The sequence below is a fragment of the Brienomyrus brachyistius genome, unplaced genomic scaffold (genome assembly GCF_023856365.1).
Source record: "Brienomyrus brachyistius isolate T26 unplaced genomic scaffold, BBRACH_0.4 scaffold45, whole genome shotgun sequence".
Lineage (NCBI taxonomy): Eukaryota > Metazoa > Chordata > Actinopteri > Osteoglossiformes > Mormyridae > Brienomyrus > Brienomyrus brachyistius.
In genome coordinates this window covers 316,977-341,843 of record NW_026042320.1, presented here as the reverse complement: position 1 = coordinate 341,843, position 24,867 = coordinate 316,977, and the positions used below count along the sequence as shown (strand labels likewise).

At 41.1% G+C, this 24,867-nt stretch overlaps 2 protein-coding genes and 1 pseudogene across 7 annotated transcripts in view; 1 reads left to right on the top strand and 2 right to left on the bottom strand.

Annotated features, from left to right (window-relative positions):
• LOC125723049 (cytohesin-2-like) overlaps positions 1-24,867 on the top strand; it is a 260,972-nt pseudogene that overhangs the window by 89,062 nt on the left and 147,043 nt on the right.
• LOC125723076 (uncharacterized) overlaps positions 1-24,867 on the bottom strand; it is a 200,622-nt gene that overhangs the window by 59,639 nt on the left and 116,116 nt on the right. The gene's annotated exons all lie outside the window — the stretch shown is intronic.
• On the bottom strand, positions 19,065-22,550 carry LOC125723062 (uncharacterized). 5 transcript variants are annotated; one of them, XM_048999495.1, is made up of 3 exons: positions 22,393-22,550; positions 19,719-21,117; positions 19,065-19,484 (listed from the first exon to the last, which is right to left on the bottom strand). In XM_048999495.1, the coding sequence occupies exons 1-2, from the start codon at positions 22,502-22,504 to the stop codon at positions 20,372-20,374; spliced, it is 858 nt and encodes a 285-aa protein (XP_048855452.1). In that variant the 5' UTR covers positions 22,505-22,550; the 3' UTR covers positions 19,065-19,484; positions 19,719-20,371. The 5 variants fall into 5 exon arrangements, with proteins under 5 accessions (XP_048855452.1, XP_048855455.1, XP_048855453.1 ...); XM_048999498.1 differs by having other exon boundaries at positions 19,065-19,250; XM_048999496.1 differs by having other exon boundaries at positions 19,836-21,117.

Here is a 24,867-nt window from a genome sequence, read left to right as displayed (position 1 = left end):
CAGGTTAGGCTCAGCTGATGTGCGGCAGTGTGCAGTAGCTCTTTGTTTTACGATACTGCAGGCCCAAGTACACTTAGAAAAATGGGTAAAAATTTGTACCTTTGCTTCTCACTGGGGCCAAACTCTCAAGGGTCATCGAATTGTACTCTTAGCTGTAGGCAATTGGACTCCGAGGAACATTTCCGTGCCATTGATGGTACATTAATGCTGCTTGTATCTTTGGAAAGTTCCTCAAAGTCCATTTCTGTACCTTCAAAGGTGCACTTACTGTATTGATATCATTTCTCCGAAGCTCTTGACTGGTAAAGCAATTTTTTTTTCTCAAGCCCTAACTTTTAATTTTATATATCTGTTATTTGTTGTATATATTCTTATTGTGGTGGATGTATGGTGTATTTTTTTAAGTTTTAGTAAAGAAATTCTGTAAAATCACTACAACAAACTTAAAATATAATACATATAATGGTTTGAAGTCGAACTAAGCTGCTCCTTTTGGATTTAGTAGTTTTCCGTTTGATTAATTTGCATAAAACTGCAGTACATGATGGGTAGGATCTAAAGGCTCCCTAACGTCCTCATCCGTCTGACGACATACATCAAGACTAGGAAGGTGCATAATGTTCATACCTGGTTGCGTTTGTTGGTCCAGAAAGTAATTCAATTTCGCCATGTAGGCTAGGTTTTTAAAAACTGCTTTTTTTTATATACCCCGATTATATGTTTTTTGCAATTTCGCCAGGTAAGCTACTTTCTTTAAACGGCGTTTTGTTAGACTACATATTTCTCCTAGGTGAAGTTGGAGTTGTTCCTAACCGTGCGTAGTGGAGTTGAACAATCACAACTTCCCAGAATATTACAGTAACAGGAGGACAGCAAACAACTCTTATTCATTCTATGTTATGTGGGCGACGTATTAGTCCGCGAGTTCGTCTTCATACACAGGACATTCAAGCCATTACAGAATAGAAACCCACAAATGCAGCTCCCTCCACCAGCAACGCCGACCATCTTAAGCGCTTCTGTGCTCAGTTTGATATGGACAATAAAGAAACTGCCACAAAATCCATGCCCCCTGATGACCAGCCCCTTATAATTCCACCACCGTTGTGGGAACTGTACTAAAAAGAGTCAACGCAAGGTAAGCTGCAAAGTGCAGACGAATTTTCAACCCACCCTACATAGTGCACTACGTTTACTTTGTTTGTACTACGAGTTCTGTCTTTGCACCTTATCTGTTTGGCACTATATGTCGGTCATTCCTGTTATTGCGTTTTTCTCAAACATGAGTCACATATCTACAGCAAATAGCTTATATATTTAGGTCTTTATCACGTAAACAGATATAATACGTATTAAAGTACCATTTTGTATATACACACCATTTTCTTGATATATGCATTAAGGCTTCCGTGACGTAGTCCATGACATGTCTTTCTTCAATATCACTATGTAATTATTGGAGTAGTTATTCTCTATAGCCCTGCAGTGACATAGAGTTTGTTGTCAAAATTAAACTTAAATTACACGCTCAATGTGATTTTCTGCAGGAAAATTAATTTTTTTGATTGATCGACCAATCATTAAAATAATTGATAGATTAATCAGTAGAAACATAAAGGGCTCTAGCTACTTATTTGTGCATGAATCTTCCTCGCGTCAGAGGAAGCTGGAAGGGGGATGTGACCTTTATGGAGTAGAATGAGACAGAAGAGCTGTAAAATAAATGGTTATGCTAACTGCAGTGAGGCCTGTTTCACGCAGCCCTGCTCAGTCTGTCTAGTCATACCATGAGAGTCAGTTAATCAAGGAGGTTTGGATTGTCTGCTGGGAACCTGTACAGCCGGTGCTTTGTACTGCTGATGGCCTCTTCTTCACACGTGCTTTGCTGCCACCTGCTGGTCAAAGATTAAAATTGGTTTATTCATTAGTGAAAGTAAAAATCTTATTGCATTGCTTATTAATTCTTAAAAATTCTATATTTCTCATTATTTTGATTTAATAAATATTCTGATTGAATTCATATTTTACAAATATTTCAAAATTAAATGTAAATGGTTGTGGTTTTCAGATCACAGCTCCCCCTCAAAGCCCACCAATCAGTGACCATCTTGATGAAAGACATGAAATCAGGAAAGCCCACTTTTTTCTCAGCCTGTAACGTCTCTCCTTTATGCCCTGTTGCTGTACCACAGTTCCTCCTGTCATCGGAAGCAGCACCAGCACCTGCCTGCCATCACCTGCCCACTTTGAGACTCAAATCTTAAAATACAGACAGTGTGAATTGGGACCTTGCCGATTTGTTCATATCACTTCCTGTTCCGGCACTTGGAGGATGGGCTTCCCCTGTGAGTCTGGTTCCTCCCAAGGTTTCTTCCTTCTAGAGAGTTTTTCCTTGCCACTGGCTCGCTCTCTCGGGGCTTTGGGCAGGGATGAGGTAAAGTGCTTTGAGACAATATAATGTGAAAATGCGCGACAGAAGTAATATTGAATTGAATTGAAATGAATCACACCAGCTTGTCTCAGCTGACAGCAGCTCTTACTTATCTGATAAGGGGTAAGGGGAGAAAGATATCACATACCTTCTGGTCAACATCAAAAGAGATTTACATATAAAATAATGTACTGGAAACTGGTATAACACTCACTAAATGTGACCTATTATGCTTTTCCCTTTCTATTAGTGTGTTATATGGCTTCAGGTGCATGCAAACAATCTGCAAAGTCTTAAGACGCAAAGTACATAGCAAAGGGAGTAACTCTCACCACAGAAACCACTCTTCTCTCATCTGCCTAAAACACCTAATTGGAATTCCAGCCCTTACTTTCACAACATGATGAGGTCTCTTCATAACACAGTCCTTATTGGCTGTCTACCTGCAAGGATCCGTCTGCCGACTGCAAGACAGGGGAATGAAGGGTAAGCTGACCAATCAAACCACACTGGACTCATTGGGGGTGGGATTAGACAGAGGGTGAATAGAGATGTGCATTAATGAGAAATGATATGTGATTTTGGAACACTGAAGCATGCAAACTCTATTCTAGTAGAGCCTAAAAATACAATTTTAAACTGAAAGTGAGCATAATAATGCACCTTTAAGCAACAGTAGGTTGCTGTCCATGGTGCTGAAAACCCGGATTGGCAAATTTTACACAAAATTCCTTTATCTAATTTAACTATAACCCTCTTATTTTGTTGGCAGTGATGCTGTGTGACGTCTACAGAGGTTGGTATTGAAAGGATTACAGTGGGTAATGGGTGATTTAGATGAACCTAGATGAAATTTGACATCCAAAAGGGTTTGGACACTCAGTTCAACTTTGGACGACAAATCTTCCCAGAAGTGTCTCTCTGTCTCTCTTGCCAGTTATTTTCTGTTTCACCTGAATCAAGGAGGAATCAAATGCGCAAGCACACTGTAGGATATATAAGATACAAATCCATTAAAAAGCTTTTTGTTTAAACATTATAAAACAGATTTACATACATTAATTAAGTAGTTTGAAACTTCATTTAGAAAAAGGAGGCAATGACCAGCCCAACCAGTAGTTCCATCTCTGATTTTTCAGAATCTCTTGTCCCTTGGATAACTCTTGAAGTCATGATTTAACTAATTTTTGGCTCTGTCTTCAACTTCATCAGTTAGATGATCATTGTGGAGGGAAATGCAGTGAAGCCATGAAACATGCTGTCAGGGTTGGTCGCGATCGCTGGGTGAAGCGGGCGGCCGTTCGGGCAGGCGAGCAGGCAAGAAGCAGGCAGGCAAGCGGAAGACGGGGAAACGGGGATTTATTGGATGAACTAGGTGCGGGAAACATCAGACGCCAACTAACATCAATGACAGACAATGAACTCAGGCCAGACATGGACTGAAATAGACAGGACTGATCAAAATAACTAGACACAGCTGGGCACGATCAGGGAAGCACACGAGGATCGTACGAGCTGGGCGTGACACATGCTAGATTTAAACTTTTCAGGTGTTTCACTGAGACCCATTGCCAAAGGGGCATAAGATCAAGCACCTAGCCATGCAGACAGGTTTACAAACATTTGTGAAAATATGGGTTGTTCTGAAGACCTCAGTGAATTCAAGCATGGTACTATCATGGAATGCCACCTTTGCAATTAGGCAGTTTTTGAAATTCCTTTCCTGCTATATATCCCATAGTGAACTGTCAGTGGTATTATTGCAAAGTGAATGTCTTTAGGAATAACAAAAACTGTGCTAAAAAGTGGCAGGCCACATAATGTAACAGAGTACTAAGGTGCAAAGTTGCTAATGCTTTGTTGACTCAATAATTGCAGAAAAACTGTGCTCTGAGAAATTTACGGAATGGGCTTCCACAGCTGAGCAGCTGCATCCAAACCTCACATCACCAAACGCAGTGCCAAGCGTCGGATGGAGTGGTGTAAAGCACGCCACCACTGGACTCTGGAATAGTAGAAACATGACCTGTGAAGTGACGTATCATGCTTCTCTGTCAGGCAGTCTGATGGATGAGTCTGGATTGTCAGATGTCAAGAGAAGATGACCTGTCTGACTGCATTGTGCCTGCTGTAATGTTTGGTGAAGGAGGGATAATGGTATGGGGCTGCATTTCAGGGACTGGGTTAGGCCCCTTAGTACCAGTTAAGGGAACTCAATGCTTCAACATACCATGGCATTTTAGACAATTCTATGCTTACAATTTTGGCATTAATATATCCTGTAACTTAGTATAGATGGTAATGTCTGAGTTACTGCTGCCCAGAATGTATGAGCTGGTTGGTAAGTCCACATAGCATGAAAGGAATCATGGATACTAGTATGAGAGCACTGGGAACATGTCTGCATCAGCAAGGCCCACATTGGACATTTCATACTGAGTTATATGTGCTCTATAAATAACGCTATACTGAATTAATTGAAGGTTTGTAATTCAATTTCGCCGTCTTTGTTGTAGGGCACACAGGAGGATCGTACGAGCAGTGTCCTCCGTTGGGATAGCGGCATGCTGTAACAATACGAGACCACGAGAACCACGGCAGTATTGAACATGGCGGCACGCAACTGACTACAAAAAGGTTATCAATTGTATTCTTTCCACGCCAACTTATCTCTAGACAGCCTTAAAGGTAATCAAAATACATTTCAGTTGTATCCGTAAAAACTTTAGCATGTTGGAGCACAGTGAAATTTTTAACAGTTTATAAATTTTTATGGACGAGTGCTTCGAGAGAATTGCTATGGGGAAATCAGACAAAACACCGACTTCCTCCACCTGTAAAAACAACTCGTCCTCCAAGAGAAGCCGCCCCGAGGAATCCGCCGAAAGCGGCTTCTCCTAATACCAACGACGTGACGGACATTTTGGAGTCTATAGATAAACGACTATCCAGCTTAGATGCGCGTCTGTCCCTAATGGAAATTCTCCATAAAGAGTTCCAGGCTTTGCGTGAGTCAGTGGAGTACAGCCAACAGCAGGTGGAATCACTCGCTGCAGAGAATGCGACCCTCAGGGAATCGGTAAAATCCCTCACAGATTGACGTGCCTTTCGGAGGAAAATAAAAAAATTAAAGAAACTATCATTGACCTCCAGGCCTGCAGCATGAGAGACAATTTAGTAATTTCAGGCATTATTACGAAAGCAGAGTTTAGCACTTTGAAATTGTTAACATATAAAGTGCATTACAAATAAAATTTATTATTATTATTATTATTATTATCATTACGGTGAAAGAGTTCATACAAACTCAGCTAAAACTCCCGGAGGACACAGTAAAAACCATCAGCTTCCATCGAGTTCACCACCTAGGAGGGAAGAGACCCGACGGACGCAGACCCAGACCAATAGTGGCCAAATTCGAGCACTTTAAACAAAAAGAACTGGTTAAAAGCCGCGGCCGGGAACTAAAAGGAACGAACCTTAGTATCAACGACCAGTTTCCCAAGGAAATCCTGGAAAGAAGGAAGATCCTGTTCCCTATACGGAAAACATTCATCGACGGAGGCTCCCTTGCTGTCATTGCGGTCGACATACTGTACGTCAACGGATGGCTCTGTTGCCACCAGAATTCCACCCCCTGGCTGTTCTGAATCTGCAACAGGTGATCTGTATCCACACTAACAATCTTGATGTAATAATCCATAGATTATCTAAGAGATCTAGATATAATAATAATTGCCGGTCTAATGAGCTTAAGGCATTGTCATCGTCTCTCTTCTTTTATTATTATGATTATTATGATTATTATTATTATTATCCTTTTCTTCTCTCTTTCTTTTTGTCCCTTGTTTTTCCCCTGTTGATTGCTGTTGTCACTTTGCGATGTTGCTTTGGCTCCTGCACTGTTTTAGTTCACTTAAGGCTCCTCCCACGTTTTCTCACTACTTTTTCTCTGCATCACATTTCTGTTACCTTCCCATTTTCTCCATGTTGCCATATGCTCAATGCAAAGCATAATTAATGGCACAAAGTGTATACAACGCCAAGCAAAGTGTACACAAGCATGCACAAGTGGTGCTGGCAGTGCCCTGGGGTGTGGTCGCCGGGGGCCCCGGGTCCGCTCCTTCCCGCACGGCGGTGGGGGGCTGGGGTGCCTACTGAGCCAGCTGGTTAGCTGGCTCTCTTTTGCCAGGGGGTGAGCAATCTGCCCCCTGGCCTTATGAATCCCAGCCCCTCTCCCCCCTCATTCACAATATGCCACGCACACATGTAGGGCCTCGGGGGGGTGTATGCCGTGCATTCTACGGTGGGGAGGGCCATTTACGTGGCCTTACTCACTGTGCTGTGCGGCCTTCTGCCTCCCCCTGTTTTAATTGCACTTTAGTCATCACATGCCAGTATACACACAGGGCCTTGGGGGCCGGGGGCACTACTCAGAGGCTGGTGGTATCACTCGCCTCTATGCTGCTACCACCCCCCAATTTTACTCAGACCATATACATTCAGGGTCTTGATGGGGGAGTGATGTGGAGGAGAGCTGTTCACAAGCAGCGCCCGTCAATTTTAAATTCATCTTAGTTTCTCAACAGTCATACTCACCCCTACACTACATACAGTCCCATACATCTCCACACGCATCCAATACTCTACCTCTGAGTGAGTGGGCACGCACACTAGCCTGCATCTCGCCTACACAATTGAGCACACATGTACATATACTTGCACGCACCCATCCAAGCACACACTAAGATTTTATATGCTTGTATAGTGGTGTTACTTTCTGCACGCTATAATTTTGTTTATTCCTTTCTGAATCTATCACTCCTTTTTTTTCTTTTTTCCTGTCTTTTTTTCTCCTTTTCCTTCTTTTTTCCCCTCCTAATATGTCCCTCCTCTACGGCCAGCTCACCCACTGCAATGTTTTTACATGATGAAACTGAAATAAATAAATTAAATTAACATAAAAAGAAATAGATCAACATGAGGGGTCTATACAGAGTTTATAGAGCCCCTTATGGTAAAGCAAGTATGTTTGGCACAGCAGTGCATTCAGACCATGATTCTGCTAAAGCTGCCAGACAGGACAAGGGGAAAAAAGAGAACATTTCTAGAGCCTCATGATATGGGAAGTCAGAAACGTCAGGTCTATTTATTGAGATCCGCATGAAAGCTACAAGGTGGTCTCCTGGCAGCCTATTGCGGATGTTTGGCTCGAGCTGAAAATATATTAACTGTTAGGCTTTAAAAACGATAGCTGATAGCATAAAATGTTGATAGTTTAAAGCAGAAAATTCCATTGTGAAACGCCTTTATCACCCTGGGAGCGTTTAAAAAACGCAGATATTTTTCTCTGCTTTTCAGGTGGCTGACGCTACATATTTTCTGACGCGCGCTCTCTGTCCGCTGGTGGGAGTGTGCTCACCTGTGTGTGCGCGCACGTGTCTGTGAGCGCGCATCGGGACGGAACTCCGCCATGCGCGAAAGTGTAGAGCAGGGGTGTCCACACTTTTTCAGCTTGCGAGCTACTTATAAATGACCAAGTCAAAATGATCTACTATAAAATGCAAAACATATTATTATTTATAGATTTATAGATATTCGTTGTTATTTATTGTTGTTAGTATTATTGTTATTATTGAATATTGTTTATCATTATTATTAATTTCCCTTTGGCATAAATGAAGCATTTTTGCATTGAACTGGGATTTTAGTTCCTTCACCTTTCTCTTACTCAGCTCGCTTTTCGGAGGGAAGTTAATGCCGTAGTTTTTATGAGCAGTCCGAAAATGCCGCTCCACATTTACCTTCTTCGGAATAGCAATGGTAGACTGACAGATGAAACAAACGCACTTCGAATATGACTTTGTGGGGAAAAAATACTCTTCCTTTCATTCCGTATGGAAGTGGTAGGTTATTGGCTTCGTACTTGGTCCTGCTCCCCCATTCAGTTTTATACCCTCTCTTAAGTTTAGTAGAAATAAATTGGAGGCGACTCGGTTGCTTACTGGAGTTTCGCAGCAGCTGGCGCGGTTGATCGCGTCACCCTTCCTCTATTTTTTATGTCATGCGATCTACTCAGTCTTTGCGATCGACCAGTAGATCGCGATTGATGTATTGGGCACCTCTCGTATAGAGACAAAAATGACAAGCTGTTGTGCAAATAAGATAAATAACAAAAGGCTATTTAATCTGTTTATTAAAAGGACAATGTATAGAGCTCTTCTATAGTAAAAGTAACCTTACAGTAAATGACTTCTGCTGTGATCTGACGCTATATAGAAAATGTAATTAAATAAGATGAACTTGACCTTCTGCGGGGGGGTACCCTAATATAATGATAGGGGAAACACTGCTGTCTGTCTGCCATAAAATAAATAAAAGGGGGAATTGGAATTGCATATGACTATGGAGAGAATGGCTGACTATGGTGAAAAAGGTGTGGAAATTTTTACTAATTCACATAAGGGACAGCATGAAGGATTGTTTAATTCAGCATCGGAGGAATTCATATATTTGTGTGATTATGATAATCACACTATTATAACTTGATTGTACATCTCTTGAATTAATTACAGTGTCATGTATAACACTACACTTTTTAATATATTGTTTGGCAGAACAGACTGCAAAACTGTAGTCCAGGGGCGATTCTAGGTTCAGAGCTTTGGGGGTGCTGAGCACCCAGGGAGCTGCCCAGCAAGGCAAGATACACTTTACTCGTCACAATGAGACTTTTTCCCTGCCTCTTTCAGTCCCCGCATCCTTAAATGTCTCCAGTTGTCCCGAGTTCTATCTGAATGTCTCCTTTGTGCATTTAAATCCCTGTTCCTCCCTGTCCTTTTCGTCTGTTGTCTTTGTCTCCGTCATCAGTCATCAATTTACCATCTCTGTGCAAGTCTGCAGATTTCTTTATTAAATCCTAAGAGTTTCTCTGTGCCTGGGTCCTTGTCAAAAAACATGACATGACTGTTTTGTACATTTTAACAATTTAATTCCAACATTTGTGTAAGAAAAGCAAAACACTTTTTGGAAAAGTCTTTAACAGGACCATCAAATTTGATAAAGGTTTTTTTAAAAATGCTGCAAAAGACCACGACTGCAAAAGAAGAATGGATTGGAATAAAAAAAATACATATCCTAACCTTAATTACTGGAGGAGAGTAATGAATGATGCTAATAGTGAGTAAAAAGTAAACGGAGTGCATTTTTTGGACAGGGATTCACTTTTAATGTGAATGAATAATATAATACAGATACATAAAAAATACCCTCAAAAAATAGAACAGTGTGAAATACACAAATGTACAAAATATTAATAAAAAAATTATAAAGATGTTGGCAACTTTGCCTATGGTACAATGTATGCAATGTATGAAAAGATCTTTACTGCAGATACTAGTATGACTCTGCAGATTTGTTTTTTTATTTTAACCTATGTTGCCTCACCTTGTGGCTGGCAAATCTGTCTGTCACTTTTTGGTGGTCAACTCTCTCAAGCATCTCCTTCTCAACTGACATCACAGCCAGGTGCTGGAGTCTGCTTTGACCCATGGTCCTTCTCAGCCAGGTATGGAGCCGACGCAAGACACTGAAAGATCTCTCACAGCTACAGCTGCTAACTGGGATTGTTAGGGCAACCTGAATAACAGTTTTCAGTGTGGGGAAGATCTTATCCAGAAGTTTGTATAATGTTAAAATATCTGGAATGGCACCAGCCTCACTCTGGAGCTTCAAAAAGTTTTTGGCAACTGCAACTTCCTCTAACCGAAGTTCAATATGGTAATGCAGTGCCAGGGCTGACAAATGAGGCTCAGACCAGAATTGCTTTGAGGTTGGACTACAGGCCAGAATCACATTAAGCAATTCCTGACTAACACCAGAAAAACGCTTCTCAAGTTCAGAGATCATTCTGTCCAGACAAGGAAACAACAATTTCCTTTTAAGAAATAGAAGAGCCACAGACTTCACTGCCTGCCCCACAGGTTGATTCAACAACAAATCCATCCATTTTCTTTCGTTTCTGCCTCTGTCCAGAAGACTGCTCCAAAACAGCTACCTGGTTTGCCTCACACAAAGCCTTTGTCCTTGCATGAATATCAGTAGCAGTGGCATCACTGAGCTTCTGCTTCAGAGTCTCAACCACTGCATCTTTATATGTCTGTGCCTGGGCAATATCTATGGTCTCCTTTTGTAGGTATGTGTGTAAACATGCGGTTACAGACAGTAGATCCTTGAAAACAATCAGCAAATACACTGAGGAGAATTTACTGAGTTTTGCCTTTAATCCCACCGCAATAGGTGTGTTGATAGTGGAGAGGCACTCAATTATGGCATGGAAGTTGTTAAGCACAGCCGTTACTGAACGAACCTGGCATGCCCAGCGTGTGTTTGACAGTTGCAAAAGCCAACTGTTCTGTCTTTCCATCTCTGGCCTCATCAGCCATAATGGCATACATCTGTGATTCCGTCATCTCATGAACAATAGCTGCAGTTACCTCTTGTGAACAACATTCAATCATCTCATTCTGACTACTACAAGAGATGTATGTTGTGTTTCATGGGGGTGTGCACCTCTGCAAGAATCGATCAAACTTTTCCAAAAGTTTTATGCACTCACAGAAATTCCCTTTATTGTCACTCTCTTCTGTTTCATCATGACCTCTAAATGATATTCCTTGCTTCCCCAAAAAGCAGGTCACTGCCACAATACGTTCTAGGTACTCCCTTCTTTCACTTACTTCTGCGGCACTTGCTGCCTCTATCTGTTCCACAATATTGCCTTGTGACAGACTTGCTTTGTAGCTGTTCCAACAAACTACACTGTCCTTGTGTGACTGAGTGGATTCATGTTTTTGAAACTTGCTCAGTGCCTTTTGCCAATTACTGACTCCATCGTTCACTAATGTGTCATACCTAAGACTTTTGTCAAAGACTCGACAAGCGTAGCAGAAAGCAGCATTTTTTTGGATAAAGAATATTCTAACCATTTAAAGCTTTTGAACCAGTTTTCTTGGAAGGATCTTTTTTGTGTGCCAAACTGAGTGAGAGGGTACTGGGACAGTTTTACCTGTTTAGGACCAGTAGTCTTATCCCCCAAATCAAGAGCCATATCTTGAACATCTTTGGACTGCTGACTGGAACTCTGCCCTGTCTGTCTCTCCTCATCTCTTTCCCTGGTTGGTTCTTTCTGCCTCTCCTCATCTTGTTCCCTGGTCTGCTTTCTCAGAGTCTCTCCCTGTTCTTCGCCTCCTTGTGTAATGAGATTAACCAAACAGTAAATCAGATCGATAAATAGGAAAATGTAATGAAGGTGTCCTGTTTACATTTCAGAATGAAGTCTAAAGATATAAGATCATGGTTCTCAAACTGTGGTACCTGGTACGTGAGCTCCCCATTGTGGTACTTGGAGGAAAGTTATAAGCATCTTTTGAAAATAAAAATACTTCAAACATGTACAATTCAATCAAAAAAGTACAAAACTTTGAATTAAAATACCTAAAGTATACTAAATTCATATTTCGAATATACTAAGCATTGTCTTCCCTTTTCTTCTTGTTTCAATGTCAGCCTGCTAAATTTTCACGTTCTTTGGATGCTCATTCTGACTTAATGCAAATGTGGGGGGCACGTACTGCGGCAGTCATACAGACTAGATGGTCCAAAAGTTGACCTACCTACTATTGGCCTAGTTGACCAAAAGTTGACCTAACCTACTAGAGGTTTTGTAGATTTGTGGCTGAACCAAAGAAAAATATATCATTAATTTTATTCTGCCCAATTAATGATAATAATGTTATGTTGGAATATTGTTAAAGAGGCACAAACTGCTTCAACACAGTTTGTTTTGCAGATTCTGTATAGCAGCTTTAATATAGAGAGAACACAACTTCCAGATTGTATGAGTAAAATTAGGATCTTTTTCTGTCAGTTTAACAGTTTCTGTTTTGCCTGTCACTGACTATTCCCTGTTTGTTTTCTTACCTGGTTCTTCCTGACCTTGTACTTTCTCCTCACTATCTGCTCTTTCCTCTCTCCCTCTTTGAACTGACAATCATACACAAATAGATAGTATTCAATTAGATAAAGAAATTACATTAATATAAAAAAATGCTATTGACATCACTAATAAAAAAACTCTTCTCTCAGTGTACTTTCAATCAAAAATCAAATAACCAAACCACGTGTGCATTTAATAAAATATATGACTATTTAAACACTGATCCAACATTATTCTTGATTGACAGATCATGATCTTCTCCTTTTATCTGAATGCCCGTCCTTTTTTTGAAAAAACTTCCTTATATCCATTATGAACCTGGCTGTCTTTCTGTGCAAAATACACACACACACACACACACACACCAGAAGTTATAAAGTTAATGGGCATCCAGTCAGTTAGCTACCTTAGGTTTAATATTCGGAACATGAAAAAATAACCAGCTTCTCTCGTTCCATTTCAAAGAGGACTGGTGAAACGGTTGGCAATTTAAGTTTTAAGATTTAGGCTATATAAATTTCAATGGGAGCAACAGGACGGTCAAAATGTTGCTGATTTTCCTACAGAGTAGGGCGGATTGTAGGGTAGCAAACATCGTCAGAAAACGTGTTTTCAACACTGCAGTTTACCTGTGAAGGTAATGTTTTTCAGCTAATAAGAGACATGGTCAGACTCCTACTACCTAACTATATAAAGAAAGAGTTACTGAAGGTTAAATGCAGCTAACATGTCCTGTTTTAAGCCAAGTACTCACACCACCGCTGCAATGCGTCTCAGCCACCATTGCTCTGGCAGGAGCGCTGGAGCCAGTCAGAGTAGCGGAGAGTGAAGCTGGAACGAACCATTTTTCGGGGCTGGGGGGGGGGTATCTATACTACTTATTGAAATATTACATCTGAATGATTTTTCATATTTTAATACTGTCTCACATAAACAGCATGAACTGTCAAAAAAAGTTAGAAATCTTTAGAAATCCTTGGGGGTGCTTTTATTCATTTTGGGGGTGCTGAAGCAACCCCAAAAATGGGCTAAAATCGCCCCTGGGCAGGACCCTGTTAACCCTAATCCAGGCAAAGTTACAGGGTCCTCTCTGTTTCTCTTCATAGGGGTCTTTGCAGACATCCAGACATGAGCTTGTTTTGCTCAGTGAGTAACACCATGGCCCCACAATTACGGAGCTGTGAGTTCAGTTCTGACTCTGACAAAAAATCAGTATGATGTTGCAAGTTTTCTGTGTTCACTAGTTTCCATCAACAGACTGTGTGAACTGTGACTGTGTGTATACTACTCTGGGTACCTTGGGTCCTGTTGTAAGCTCCCAGCACAGCAGTTCCCTGTACTGGAGAAGCAGTAATGGAATATGAATGGGAATCTACAGTAGATGTACTGTTTACAGTGAAATGTAGTTCAGAAAAAGAGAGATTGTCAACCTTGAGAGGATCACTTACCTCAGCAGTGACATTCATGTCTCTCGTGCCTCTTCCTATCATGTCAGTAGATGGATTGGGAGAGCATGGGGGTCATGTAGTCACTGGAATGGGGTCTGTGGCACTCCTAATATTTTTGTAAGACGGTGAAGGTCTTTAGACTCCTGGTGACTCCTGGTGCTCCTTATTTTGCTGTGTGGCTGCTAGACATGGACGTTATCCAGTGACCAGAGATGAAGACTGGACTCCTTTGGTACTGTGTCTCTTCGGAGAATCCTTGGGTACCACTGGTTTGACTTCGTGTCAAATGAGTGGTTGCTCAGGGAGTCCCACGTGAGTCAGGTTACCTGCATTGTAAGTGTCAGGTACAGCACTATGACCATGTGGCATGATTCCCTGAGGGTGATCCAGCTCGCAAGGTCCCTACTACCCTATTCCAGTGCAATCTCCCCAACCTGACCTGACCTGACCTGATCTGAAATTAAGGTAGTGGTCCAAGCTGTAGGTTTACTGACAGACCACTGTAGGTCCTTATCAATGAAGTCTACCATTCTATCAAGACTGAGGATAATAAGTAATATAATTCAAGTGCTATAATAGTACACTCAAACAGTGATCCTCCTTTATTGGTCTGTAACATACAATATTGCCTGCCCAAGAGCCCACTGCAGCAGGCTCGCAGGAAATATGAAAGAGCTTTGTGGGTGGAGATGTGATCTTTCCACATGATTTCAAGTGAAAACATGAAAAGTCATCTTTAAAACGAAGGCTTTCGCTATTGCAAATGTCACACTATTTAAGGTCTCAGGAAGTCTAGGGGAAGCACAAATATATAGTGCATATAGCTGTGTCTCACATAAAAAGGTTGTGCATACTCTGCTCATATTGTTCAAAATGGAGTAACACTTTGCCATGAATTTTTTATTTTAGTATGAGCCCATATAGTTAAGTCTTGACTGTTTACACATAAACACTTAAAAAAGATATAGCTGAGGTCCTGGATTCAGTCTCCTGCATTTTCTCTCTAACCCCCTCAAAGAATTTCTTGCAGGGATTAATTCAGTATGTTTTAACAACATATAAAAAGACCAGATGAGTTAGGAGCAACACTTTACTTGAGGGGGCACAAATAATGTCGTAGTACATCCATCCATCTATTTTCCAAACCGCTTATCCTACTGGGTCGCGGGGGGTCCGGAGCCTATCCCGGAAGCAATGTGCACAAGGCAGGGAACAACCCAGGATGAGGGGCCAGCCCGTCGCAGGGCACACTCACACACCATTCACTCTCACACACACACCTACGGGCAATTTAGCAACTCCAGTTAGCCTCAGCATGTTTTTGGACTGTGGGGGGGAAACCCCACGACGACATGGGGAGAACATGCAAACTCCACACACATGTGACCCAGGCGGAGACTCGAACCCGGGTCCCAGAGGTGTGAGGCAACAGAGCTAACCAGTGCACCTGTCAGAGTTCGCTGGTTAAAGCGGGTAGTGCGCACAGGCTGACAAGCGGGCAGGAAGCAGGCAAGCAGGCGGAGTACGGGGAAAACAGGGATTTATTCGGGATCGGGACGGAGCAGACAGCACTAAGACTAACTAACATCAATGACGGACCAGAAACTAAGGCAAGTCATGGACTGAAATAGACGAGACTGGACGAAAATAAGTGGACACAGCTGGGCAAGATCAGGGAAGCACAGGTGGGTAATCAGGGGGCGTGACACACACGAGGATCGTACGAGCCGGGCATGACAGCACCACCATGCCGCCCCTGAAGTAGTACACTCTTACTTAATTTATTAATTAACCAGAAAGTATTAGTTATATACTGGTCCCACGTTCGTTCATTCTTAATCATAAGTTAGTGTATTTGTTCATCATTTGTACTTGAGTAGTTACTAAGTTATTACTGAGTAATGTGTATTTGAACAATATAAAATATAATAATACATGTGCTATAAATCAACAAACCATTGTCCTTTAGTTTTATCCACTGCAGGACTGCAGGAAGCAGCATACAATGGAAATGCCTTGGGTGGGATGGTAGCCCGGATCAGGGCTCACATACTGGCTCACATGTGGGCAATGAAGAAGTAGCACTTCACATGTATGGGAGAAAAACAGCAGCCAGAGGAATCCTATGCAATCTCAGTGAGAATAAACTCCCCAGACCCAGGACTGGGGCAGGAATTGCAGGATTCTCCTCTAGCATTTATTTTGGCATACTGTATTTATTGCTATTATCCTTGGTACATGTTTATATTTGCCAATAATTGAAATTGAAATAAACATGATTATTATTCATCCATCCTCGTACCACATATCCTGGAGACGAGGGCCTGTAGCTTATCCCAGGTAGCATAGGACACAATGGTATACTTTTGGATGGGATGCCAGTCCATTGCAGGGAATGCACTCGCTCACACACTGTGGGCAATTTAGAGATGACAGTCTATTATTATTAGGATACCTATAGTTTTTAGTAGTTTTCACTATTATTATGCTTTTTGCCATGGGAGTCTATGGCAGCTCATAGAGCCGATTGGCAACTTTTTTGAAATTTGGCACATCGATAGAGGTCAGTTCCAACTATTCATACCAAATTTGGGTTCAATCCATCCATCACTCTAGCGCCACCCTCAGGCCAAATTTCAAGAAATGTTTTTGCCTTATTCTCTTTCTTATCATTATATGATTATGCTATTTACTTTTAAGTATTAGCATTACCTGGATGGATGGATGGACATCGTTCATCCTTTACCTGGGGAATGAGGCTCCCAACTCGTGGTGACTTACCCAAGCCCTGGTGCTGGATCATCATTAAATGCTTACATGGGGAAAGAGAGACCTTACCCTTGGCCTCCAAGCCTGGAAGTACCCTGAGCTCTAGACCCAAGCTTAACCCTAACCCATAAGCATAGGTTCGCAGCATGAACGGTTCTCACCTGATACCAGAAAACCATACATGTTCTTAATCTGAAAATCAGTTCATCGTTTTCCCAGAAGGTGGCAGCACATCAACACTGCAAGCTTGGCACATCCCTTTGGATACAATGAGCTATCCTTATATTTTGAAATTTTTTAAAACTTATTTAAATCAGTAAAACAAATTGCATCCAAAAAGGATAGAATCATGACTACCCAATACCCCTTGGCACCATGTTAGTGTGAATGGAGTTTTCACTCCAGCCCTGAGGGATTCAGAGCAGACACAAAAGATTGTGAACCCATGTGTGATTTACAGTGAAAGGTGACTGAACACAACGCACAGCCTCTGTTATGACTCCACTGTTCACCATGGTTCAGCACCATCTATATTTCTATTATTTTTCTAGGTATTTTACTTGTGGTTTTACACTTAACATGGTATCGACAGGCTTGCTCCAAAGAGATCTCATTGTATTTACACAGTGACAGTAACGCTGCCTTATCTTGCGAGAGGAAGTAGCATATGGGTGCGCTGCTAACGTTAGCATTAGCAAACCTAGCTGCCTAGCAGTGTTGGTAGTAACTCGTCAGTGTAATTCCACTACTTTTGTTTGCACCATGTATTTCAACATCGACGCGATGTTACTGTGATCACTATGCAACCTTTAGCCCACTGTTATTTTCCTTGATTATGTAATTATACAGGGCAGGTCAGGCAGAGGGAGCAGACGCTGATGCAGCACATTGATGACCAACCACACGTCCAAACTGCTGGCGATCCTGGCCGGCGACCCCCCAGGCAGACACACGGTCGAATCCCACCCTTATTATAATTACTTTTATATACAGTAATTGGTAATTAGTAATTTTCAGTAGCTTGCACAAGGCTCCTGACTAGCAACGTTATTCGTTGGCTGAATCCGAAATAGCTCTCGTGCTACGATGCTGGATTGATACAGGGACAGTGATAAATGCAGACCCCTTTATTCTGATTGCGTTAAAAATCAAATGTTTTTACTCAGATTTCATCCATTTGGTGGTGTGCTCTCTATATGCCATGTGTTGGCAAAATAGAGCAGCGCACTGAATTGTAATGCCTGTATCTTGAAACGTAGCGTGTTGTCAGACTCTCCGACACACAGCTCTATGGTCCATACAGAGGAGATGAGGAACATGCAGTCTGCTAAGTCACGTGGTTACCTTTCGTTAGGTGGCTACGTTTACATGCCTTAACGCAATTAAGATGTTTTCATGTAAACAGATTAATCGGGGAGCTCATTTATAAAGGCTTCGTGTGACTGAAAAAGACGAGAAGCATTCATACATACATTTATAGGAAGATTTTGGGATTTACAAAGAAAAACGTTTTGTGAAAAAGACAAATCTTGTGAACGAGGTTGAGAGATGCTGTTTTGACAGAATCCTGTAGAGGGCACTGTGTATGCTAAATCGAAGGCTCCAGGAATGTATTCGGCATTTATAATCATAAACAATAATAATTGAAATATTTGTGGGCAAATGGCAATTGGCTCTGAGATTAAAGTTTTTTAAAATGAATTTGTTTAAATTTTTGGGCCGGCATGGTGGTGCAGTGGTTAGCACTGTTGCCTCACACCTCTGGGACCCAGGTTCGAGTCTCCGCCTGGGTGTGCATGTTCTCCCCATGTCGTCGTGGGGTTTCCTCCGGGTACGCCGGTTTCCCCCCACAGTCCAAAAACATGCTGAGGCTAATTGGAGTTGCTAAAAAATTGCCTGTAGGTGTAAATGGTGTGTGAGTGTGTCCTGCGATGGGCTGGCCCCCCATCCTGGGTTGTTCCCTGCCTTGTGCCCATTGCTTCCGGGATAGGCTCCGGACCCCTCGCGACCCAGTAGGATTAGCGGTTTGGAAAATGGATGGATAGATGTATGATAGAATAATTAAGCTGTAGCACATTTCAAATAATATTTCATTTGTAACACATTTGTTCTCCAAACTTCTGCATTTTTAACCTTTGGCCACAAGATCATCTTCTTCCTGCCAGTATCTTTTCTTTTCCTTTGATCCTCGGTTGTTGGAATCTGCTCTGCTGCTTGGAAGTTCCCTGGGGAGTTAGTGTTGGGGGGTTCTGGTGGAATGTGACCATCGGCAGCCATGGGCTGGATAGCGCTGTGGTGCTCAGCCTGGCTCTGTGCCCTTCTAGGGGCTCTGTGTCCTTTGTTAGCACAAACATTTTGCACACCTGACATTACCATGCATACAGTATTTCTCGTATTTTACAAAATACAAAAACACTGATCAAAGTCTGTAGAAAAAAACATTTTATTTCATGAACTCAAATATGAATCATAAAACACAATTAAAATACTTTTTTTGAATACATGCCTCAGAAATTGCACATCCCTGATTGTGCGTTACCTTCATGCTGCCTTGAAATTTTTGATTTCTTCACTGTAGCCCTATGTTATACAATCTAATCTTAACCTTATGTTAACTGATCCTATTTTTATTTCTTAAATATTCCCTCCACCACCCCCCCTCTGAGGAGGACTGCTTTATTTACAATTAATCTAATCCTATGTTATACAATCTTATCTTTACCTTATGTTAACTGATCCTATTTTTATTTCTTAAATATTCCCTCCACCACCCCCCCTCTAAGGAGGACTGCTTTATTTATAATTAATCTAATCCTATGTTATACAATCTTATCTTTACCTTATGTTAACTGATCCTATTTTTATTTCTTAAATATTCCCTCCACCACCCCCCCTCTGAGGAGGACTGCTTTATTTATAATTAATCTAATCCTATGTTATACAATCTTATCTTTACCTTATGTTAACTGATCCTATTTTTATTTCTTAAATATTCCCTCCACCACCCCCCCTCTAAGGAGGACTGCTTTATTTACAATTAATCTAATCCTATGTTATACAATCTTATCTTAACCTTATGTTAACTGATCCTATTTTTATTTCTTAAATATTCCCTCCACCACCCCCCCTCTAAGGAGGACTGCTTTATTTATAATTAATCTAATCCTATGTTATACAATCTTATCTTAACCTTATGTTAACTGATCCTATTTTTATTTCTTAAATATTCCCTCCACCACCCCCCCTCTAAGGAGGACTGCTTTATTTATAATTAATCTAATCCTATGTTATACAATCTTATCTTTACCTTATGTTAACTGATCCTATTTTTATTTCTTAAATATTCCCTCCACCACCCCCCCCCTCTAAGGAGGACTGCTTTATTTATAATTAATCTAATCCTATGTTATACAATCTTAAGCTTACCGTAACCTATCCTATCTTAATTTTATTCTATGTTATCTTATCCTATCTTTCTTATCTTATGCTATGCAATCCTATCTTATTCTTATACTATGTTATCTCATATAATCTTATCCTAAACTTATGGTAATTTATCATGTCTTTGTAAAACATAAAATGGCATACAAGTTAAGACTATCTTAACCTTATCCTATCTTAAGCTTATCCTATAGTACCTTATGCTATAGAACTACATGGTAACATATCCTAATTTTATCTTATCCTAAGTACGTATGACAAGTCTCGTGTAATTATGTGCTGAATCTACAGGGAAATGTAGCTATGTGCATCTGACTGATAGCCCATTTCCACACCCATCTCCTGAGCCCTGGGCATGGTACTTAGCTGCTCCAGTGCATCAATAGGAAAGATGAACTCATCTTCATCAATCCTACGCCTCTTGGTTGAATGAGTACCCTCATTATCCTCATTCTTCCCCTGTTTCGCTAAGTTAATTTCATTTAAATGTCTGTTCCAAAACTCCTGACACCAGTACTCAGTAAAGCACTTGGCGTCATAGGTCATTTTAGAGTACTTGGTTACATAATAGTTATACAACCAATAGAATTTTTCCAGGTGAGATGAGGCGGCTACAGCCTGTGCTGGAGCCTGAAGCAGAGGGGTCAGATGAACCAGGCCTGGAGCTGAATATGGATGTGGAGCTGGGCTTACAGGTGTGACTAAGTGTGGGGATAAAACAGAGGAGCCCATAAAAAGAAATGGGGATGAAACAAAAGGGGAGGGGGCTGAAGACGGAAATAAAAATGAAGAGGAGGAGAAGGTTGGTGAGCTGGGCTTAGGCTCTAACCCCTTCTGTTGGTCATACCTCCTTCTTCGCCCTGACCGGCCTCCCGCCGTATTTCTACGGCGGCCTGTGCCCTGCTGACCCCTGCTGGTTGCCACCGGGATGGCAGCAGATCCAGGAGAGGCAGACGTGGTCAGGGAGCTGGCTGCCAGCGGCCTGGTGCGGCACTTCTTCCGACGGCCAGCATCACTGGAACTGGTTTGTCCTTTGGGATTATAAAGACAGGGGACAGCATATTTAATTTAAATGAAACATTATGTCACTGTACAACAACACTACATCACAACCATCACAGATATCACACTTGGCAGTCGGTATTGCACACTAAGAAAAATTCTGCCGTCTTTATTGGATACAGGAAACACACGCTTGGGAAACTTATGCGCTGGTCTTGACTTGGGCCGTCTGCGTTTCAGCAGGGGAACCTGACCTATAAAAACAAGCCAGTTTGTGCACAGATTCCCTGATACGCAGAACAGCGAAAAACAACACTGGAAAGGTTCATGTGCATCAAATATAGCAGCCCACTCAATCCAAATGCTGGCATCAACAACTGACTATTAAGTCAAATCCTTTACATATCTTACACTTTCCATAAGTTGCATTATTTATTCACTCTCAAGGTACCAAACTAAGATTTATGCTTTTTCTGATTTCTACCGCGTTTCCCAGCAAATAAGCCCTAACATGATTTTTCAAGAAGCCCGTAATATAAGCCCTAGTTATTGTCCCATGGATTGTACGGTAACTAGAATGAGATGCGGTTGTACTACGAGAAGGCTACATGGACAAGAGGCGCTCATTTAAGGACAGAGTTATTGCTAAACATGAGAGATTGGGGACACTGGTTCTACAGGAAATTGAGTCGCGAGATATTCAGGACGGAATTTGGAACTTGGAGATTTACGACGATGTTCCAGAAGAACATGACATTACGACTATATTTGAATAAACATATGCAGTATACAGCAGAATTTTGTTCATGAATAAATTCACCGTCAAATTGTTTACATGGAAAGATACTGTGAGAAGATGACATGATGTCTGTGTTTGAATAAATGTGGATTTTTTTCATGAATACCGGTAAATATACTGTAGCATGTTATACTTGGGAAAATACTACCTTAATATAAGCCGTAACGCGTCATTTGGAGCAAAAATTAATATAAGACCCTGTCTTATTTTCGGGGAAACACCGTATATTAGGACATATTCAGCTGTTACTTTACCACTTCATGATGATTTTCTCTGATGTTTAAACACAGCACAGCCACAGATTTTACTGATTTCATTATATAATGCAGTAGACATGCAAAAAGACTCCCGTATATTAAAGCTAAAGGTGAACTACTTTATTATTTAGACATGTACTTCTAAAACAAGATAATAGAACAGAAGATTCAAGAAGACTAGTCAAGCATATTCTGACTTTAACTCTTTAAGTGCCGAGTTAGTCTGGGCATCATTTTGCCATCCTTACCTCGGCCAACTGGACCGGGGATGTATTCCGGGGCGATCCGCACACTGACTGCACCTTTCGGCAGCAGCCAGTCAATCCTCTGGAGATTCACGGTGGTTTTCACGATGGACATCTTTCGCGTCTTCTCTCTTGCTGATAAACTGCAAGTCTGAGCTGCTTTAAATGTTCAAATGAAAACTCTAAACGGAAAAGAATTGTTATGATTCGGTTGCTAAGCTACGGTGGCCGATTGGTGTCAGCGCGCTGCAAAGTCTTCAAACGCTTTAATCAAATGACAAAACATACGATCTACATTTACAAAAGCGCAGAAACGTAGAAGTACCACAAAATTTTAAGACAAGTTTAAAAACATATAAGCGCTGAAAATCCGCTCACAACACAGTTGTGAAGTTTCTGGGTGACAAAGAAACAAGACGGACCAATTATGGTTTAACTGTATATTGAATGTTTACGAAATGTCGATATCTTATCAAAACAGGATATAGAATGAAACACTACATTATATCAATCAATCATTCGGTCGCCATTAAAAATATAGAATAATGTTCCTTCCTTGTTATAAGTAACACGAGAGCTGCGGTCTTGAAGTTGCACAGACTCCCAGAATTCATAGCGATAATTACGCGACCCATTCAATTAGTGGGTTTTTTGATAATTGGGAATGGGGAGGAGCCATTGGGTGCGTTCGACTTCACTTAGGTCTGACTGCAGCTGACGTGAGGGGGAGCGCCATCTGCCGGCGGCTGCAGGAGTGTAATATAATAATATAAACTGTAATATAAACTTGTAATATAAACTGACAGCAGCCAAACTAGACAACTTCTACTCCTCGTAGTGCGAGACCTGACTGAGATGGCCGCACTTCCAAAAGGGTGTAGATACATCTATAAAAATATCACCTGCATGCACATTACCTCTTCTACAATAACCAACTCCTGATCCAAAGTGCTAGCAGTGAAAAGATAGCTGCCAGGAAAAAGATCAAATACATTTATTTCAAGGATTCAAAGTTTTTATTGTCATGCACAGAATACAATGCAATTCTTACTTGAATGCCTTCTTCACAGACTAGACGATTAAACACGTAAACCAGCGCAACATTACAGTAACTAACAATAAATAAACGATTAGAGCATTTATTGAAACTTCACTTCTTTACAGGCTTTTCGGGAGAAATAGCAGATAACGTATCGGAACTTCCAGAGATACAAACGTCATGCGTGTGACTAAAATTGTTCAGCCAATAAGGGCAAAGTTGTGTCACGGAGGCAGTTCCAGTTTGTGCAGTCGGCTGAGAGGTTTTTTTTATTATTTTTGTTATTGAAGCTTTAAATTACAACAGAAGTAATAGCTGACCAGTGACCATTAAGATTAACAAAACAAACAAGAACATTTACGAGACATTTACAAAATAAGCCAGGGGCACATAGTAGCGACATTTACAGTTATGCCGGCTGAAAGGTGCTGCACGATCTTACTTGCTCTCTGCACGTGCTGCACGATCTGTCACGATCGTCTTGTAGGTTTTTGTACCATGTGACTTGGTGACGTTAGGTGACGTTTTGCAGGGCCGGCTTTATGTCGGACAAAAGAAATCTAACCATGATGCAGTAATTCTAGAGGCAGCAAAGCAGACTAACCAAAGATCTCATAGTAAACAAAGGAATGTGATACTGCAGTTAAGTCTCGGAACAAAGCTTTTACAATGTTAAAAAGTACTCACAACTTTCAGAATTTGATTGAGTACAAAAAGTTGCAGGCTAACGTAAGGAGGGTAGTTAAATGAGCAAAGAGGGAGTTTTGGAGGTCCTTCTGTAATTCAGTAGGACGGGAAACTGACATTAGTAAAGTCTGGGGAATGATAAAAAAGATGCATGAGATTAAAAGGGAGTATGGAAATTCAGTTCTAAATGATAATAACATAATAACAGTTACAGATGGGGAAAAAGGCAAAATGTTAGTTTTGTGGTTTTTCATTCCCTGCTAAATCAGAAGTCAGAAGCCGCTGGTGTAGATCCAAATTTAGTCTTTATTGCAACAATTAAGTTACAACCAAGGCCGGACACTTAAAGTGTGTCCAGTACTGTTTTATACCTATTTTTATACAAGTTCTTATCATTTAACAATATCTCGTCACTTAAGCATCATCATTCCTTCAACCATTCACAATCATTGTTTTTTACATCAATCCACACCACTAGGTGATAAGTTTGTCCATCAATTCTTTTACTGTTTGGTCCCTCAGCCGAACGTAATGGTGGTGCGACCATCTCCACTTGCTTTTTTAAAAATGCTCATCCGTGAACTTTTGGTGAGCCTGTTGCACATTGTCTAATTAGAGGGTTGATAATATATTTGTCCTTCAACATAATGATAAGGCATAACACTAATAAAGGTGGATATTCATGCATTCAGGGCTAACATAAAGTAGCTAACAGAACATTTGAGGCTAATACAAGGTGCAAATACATACTC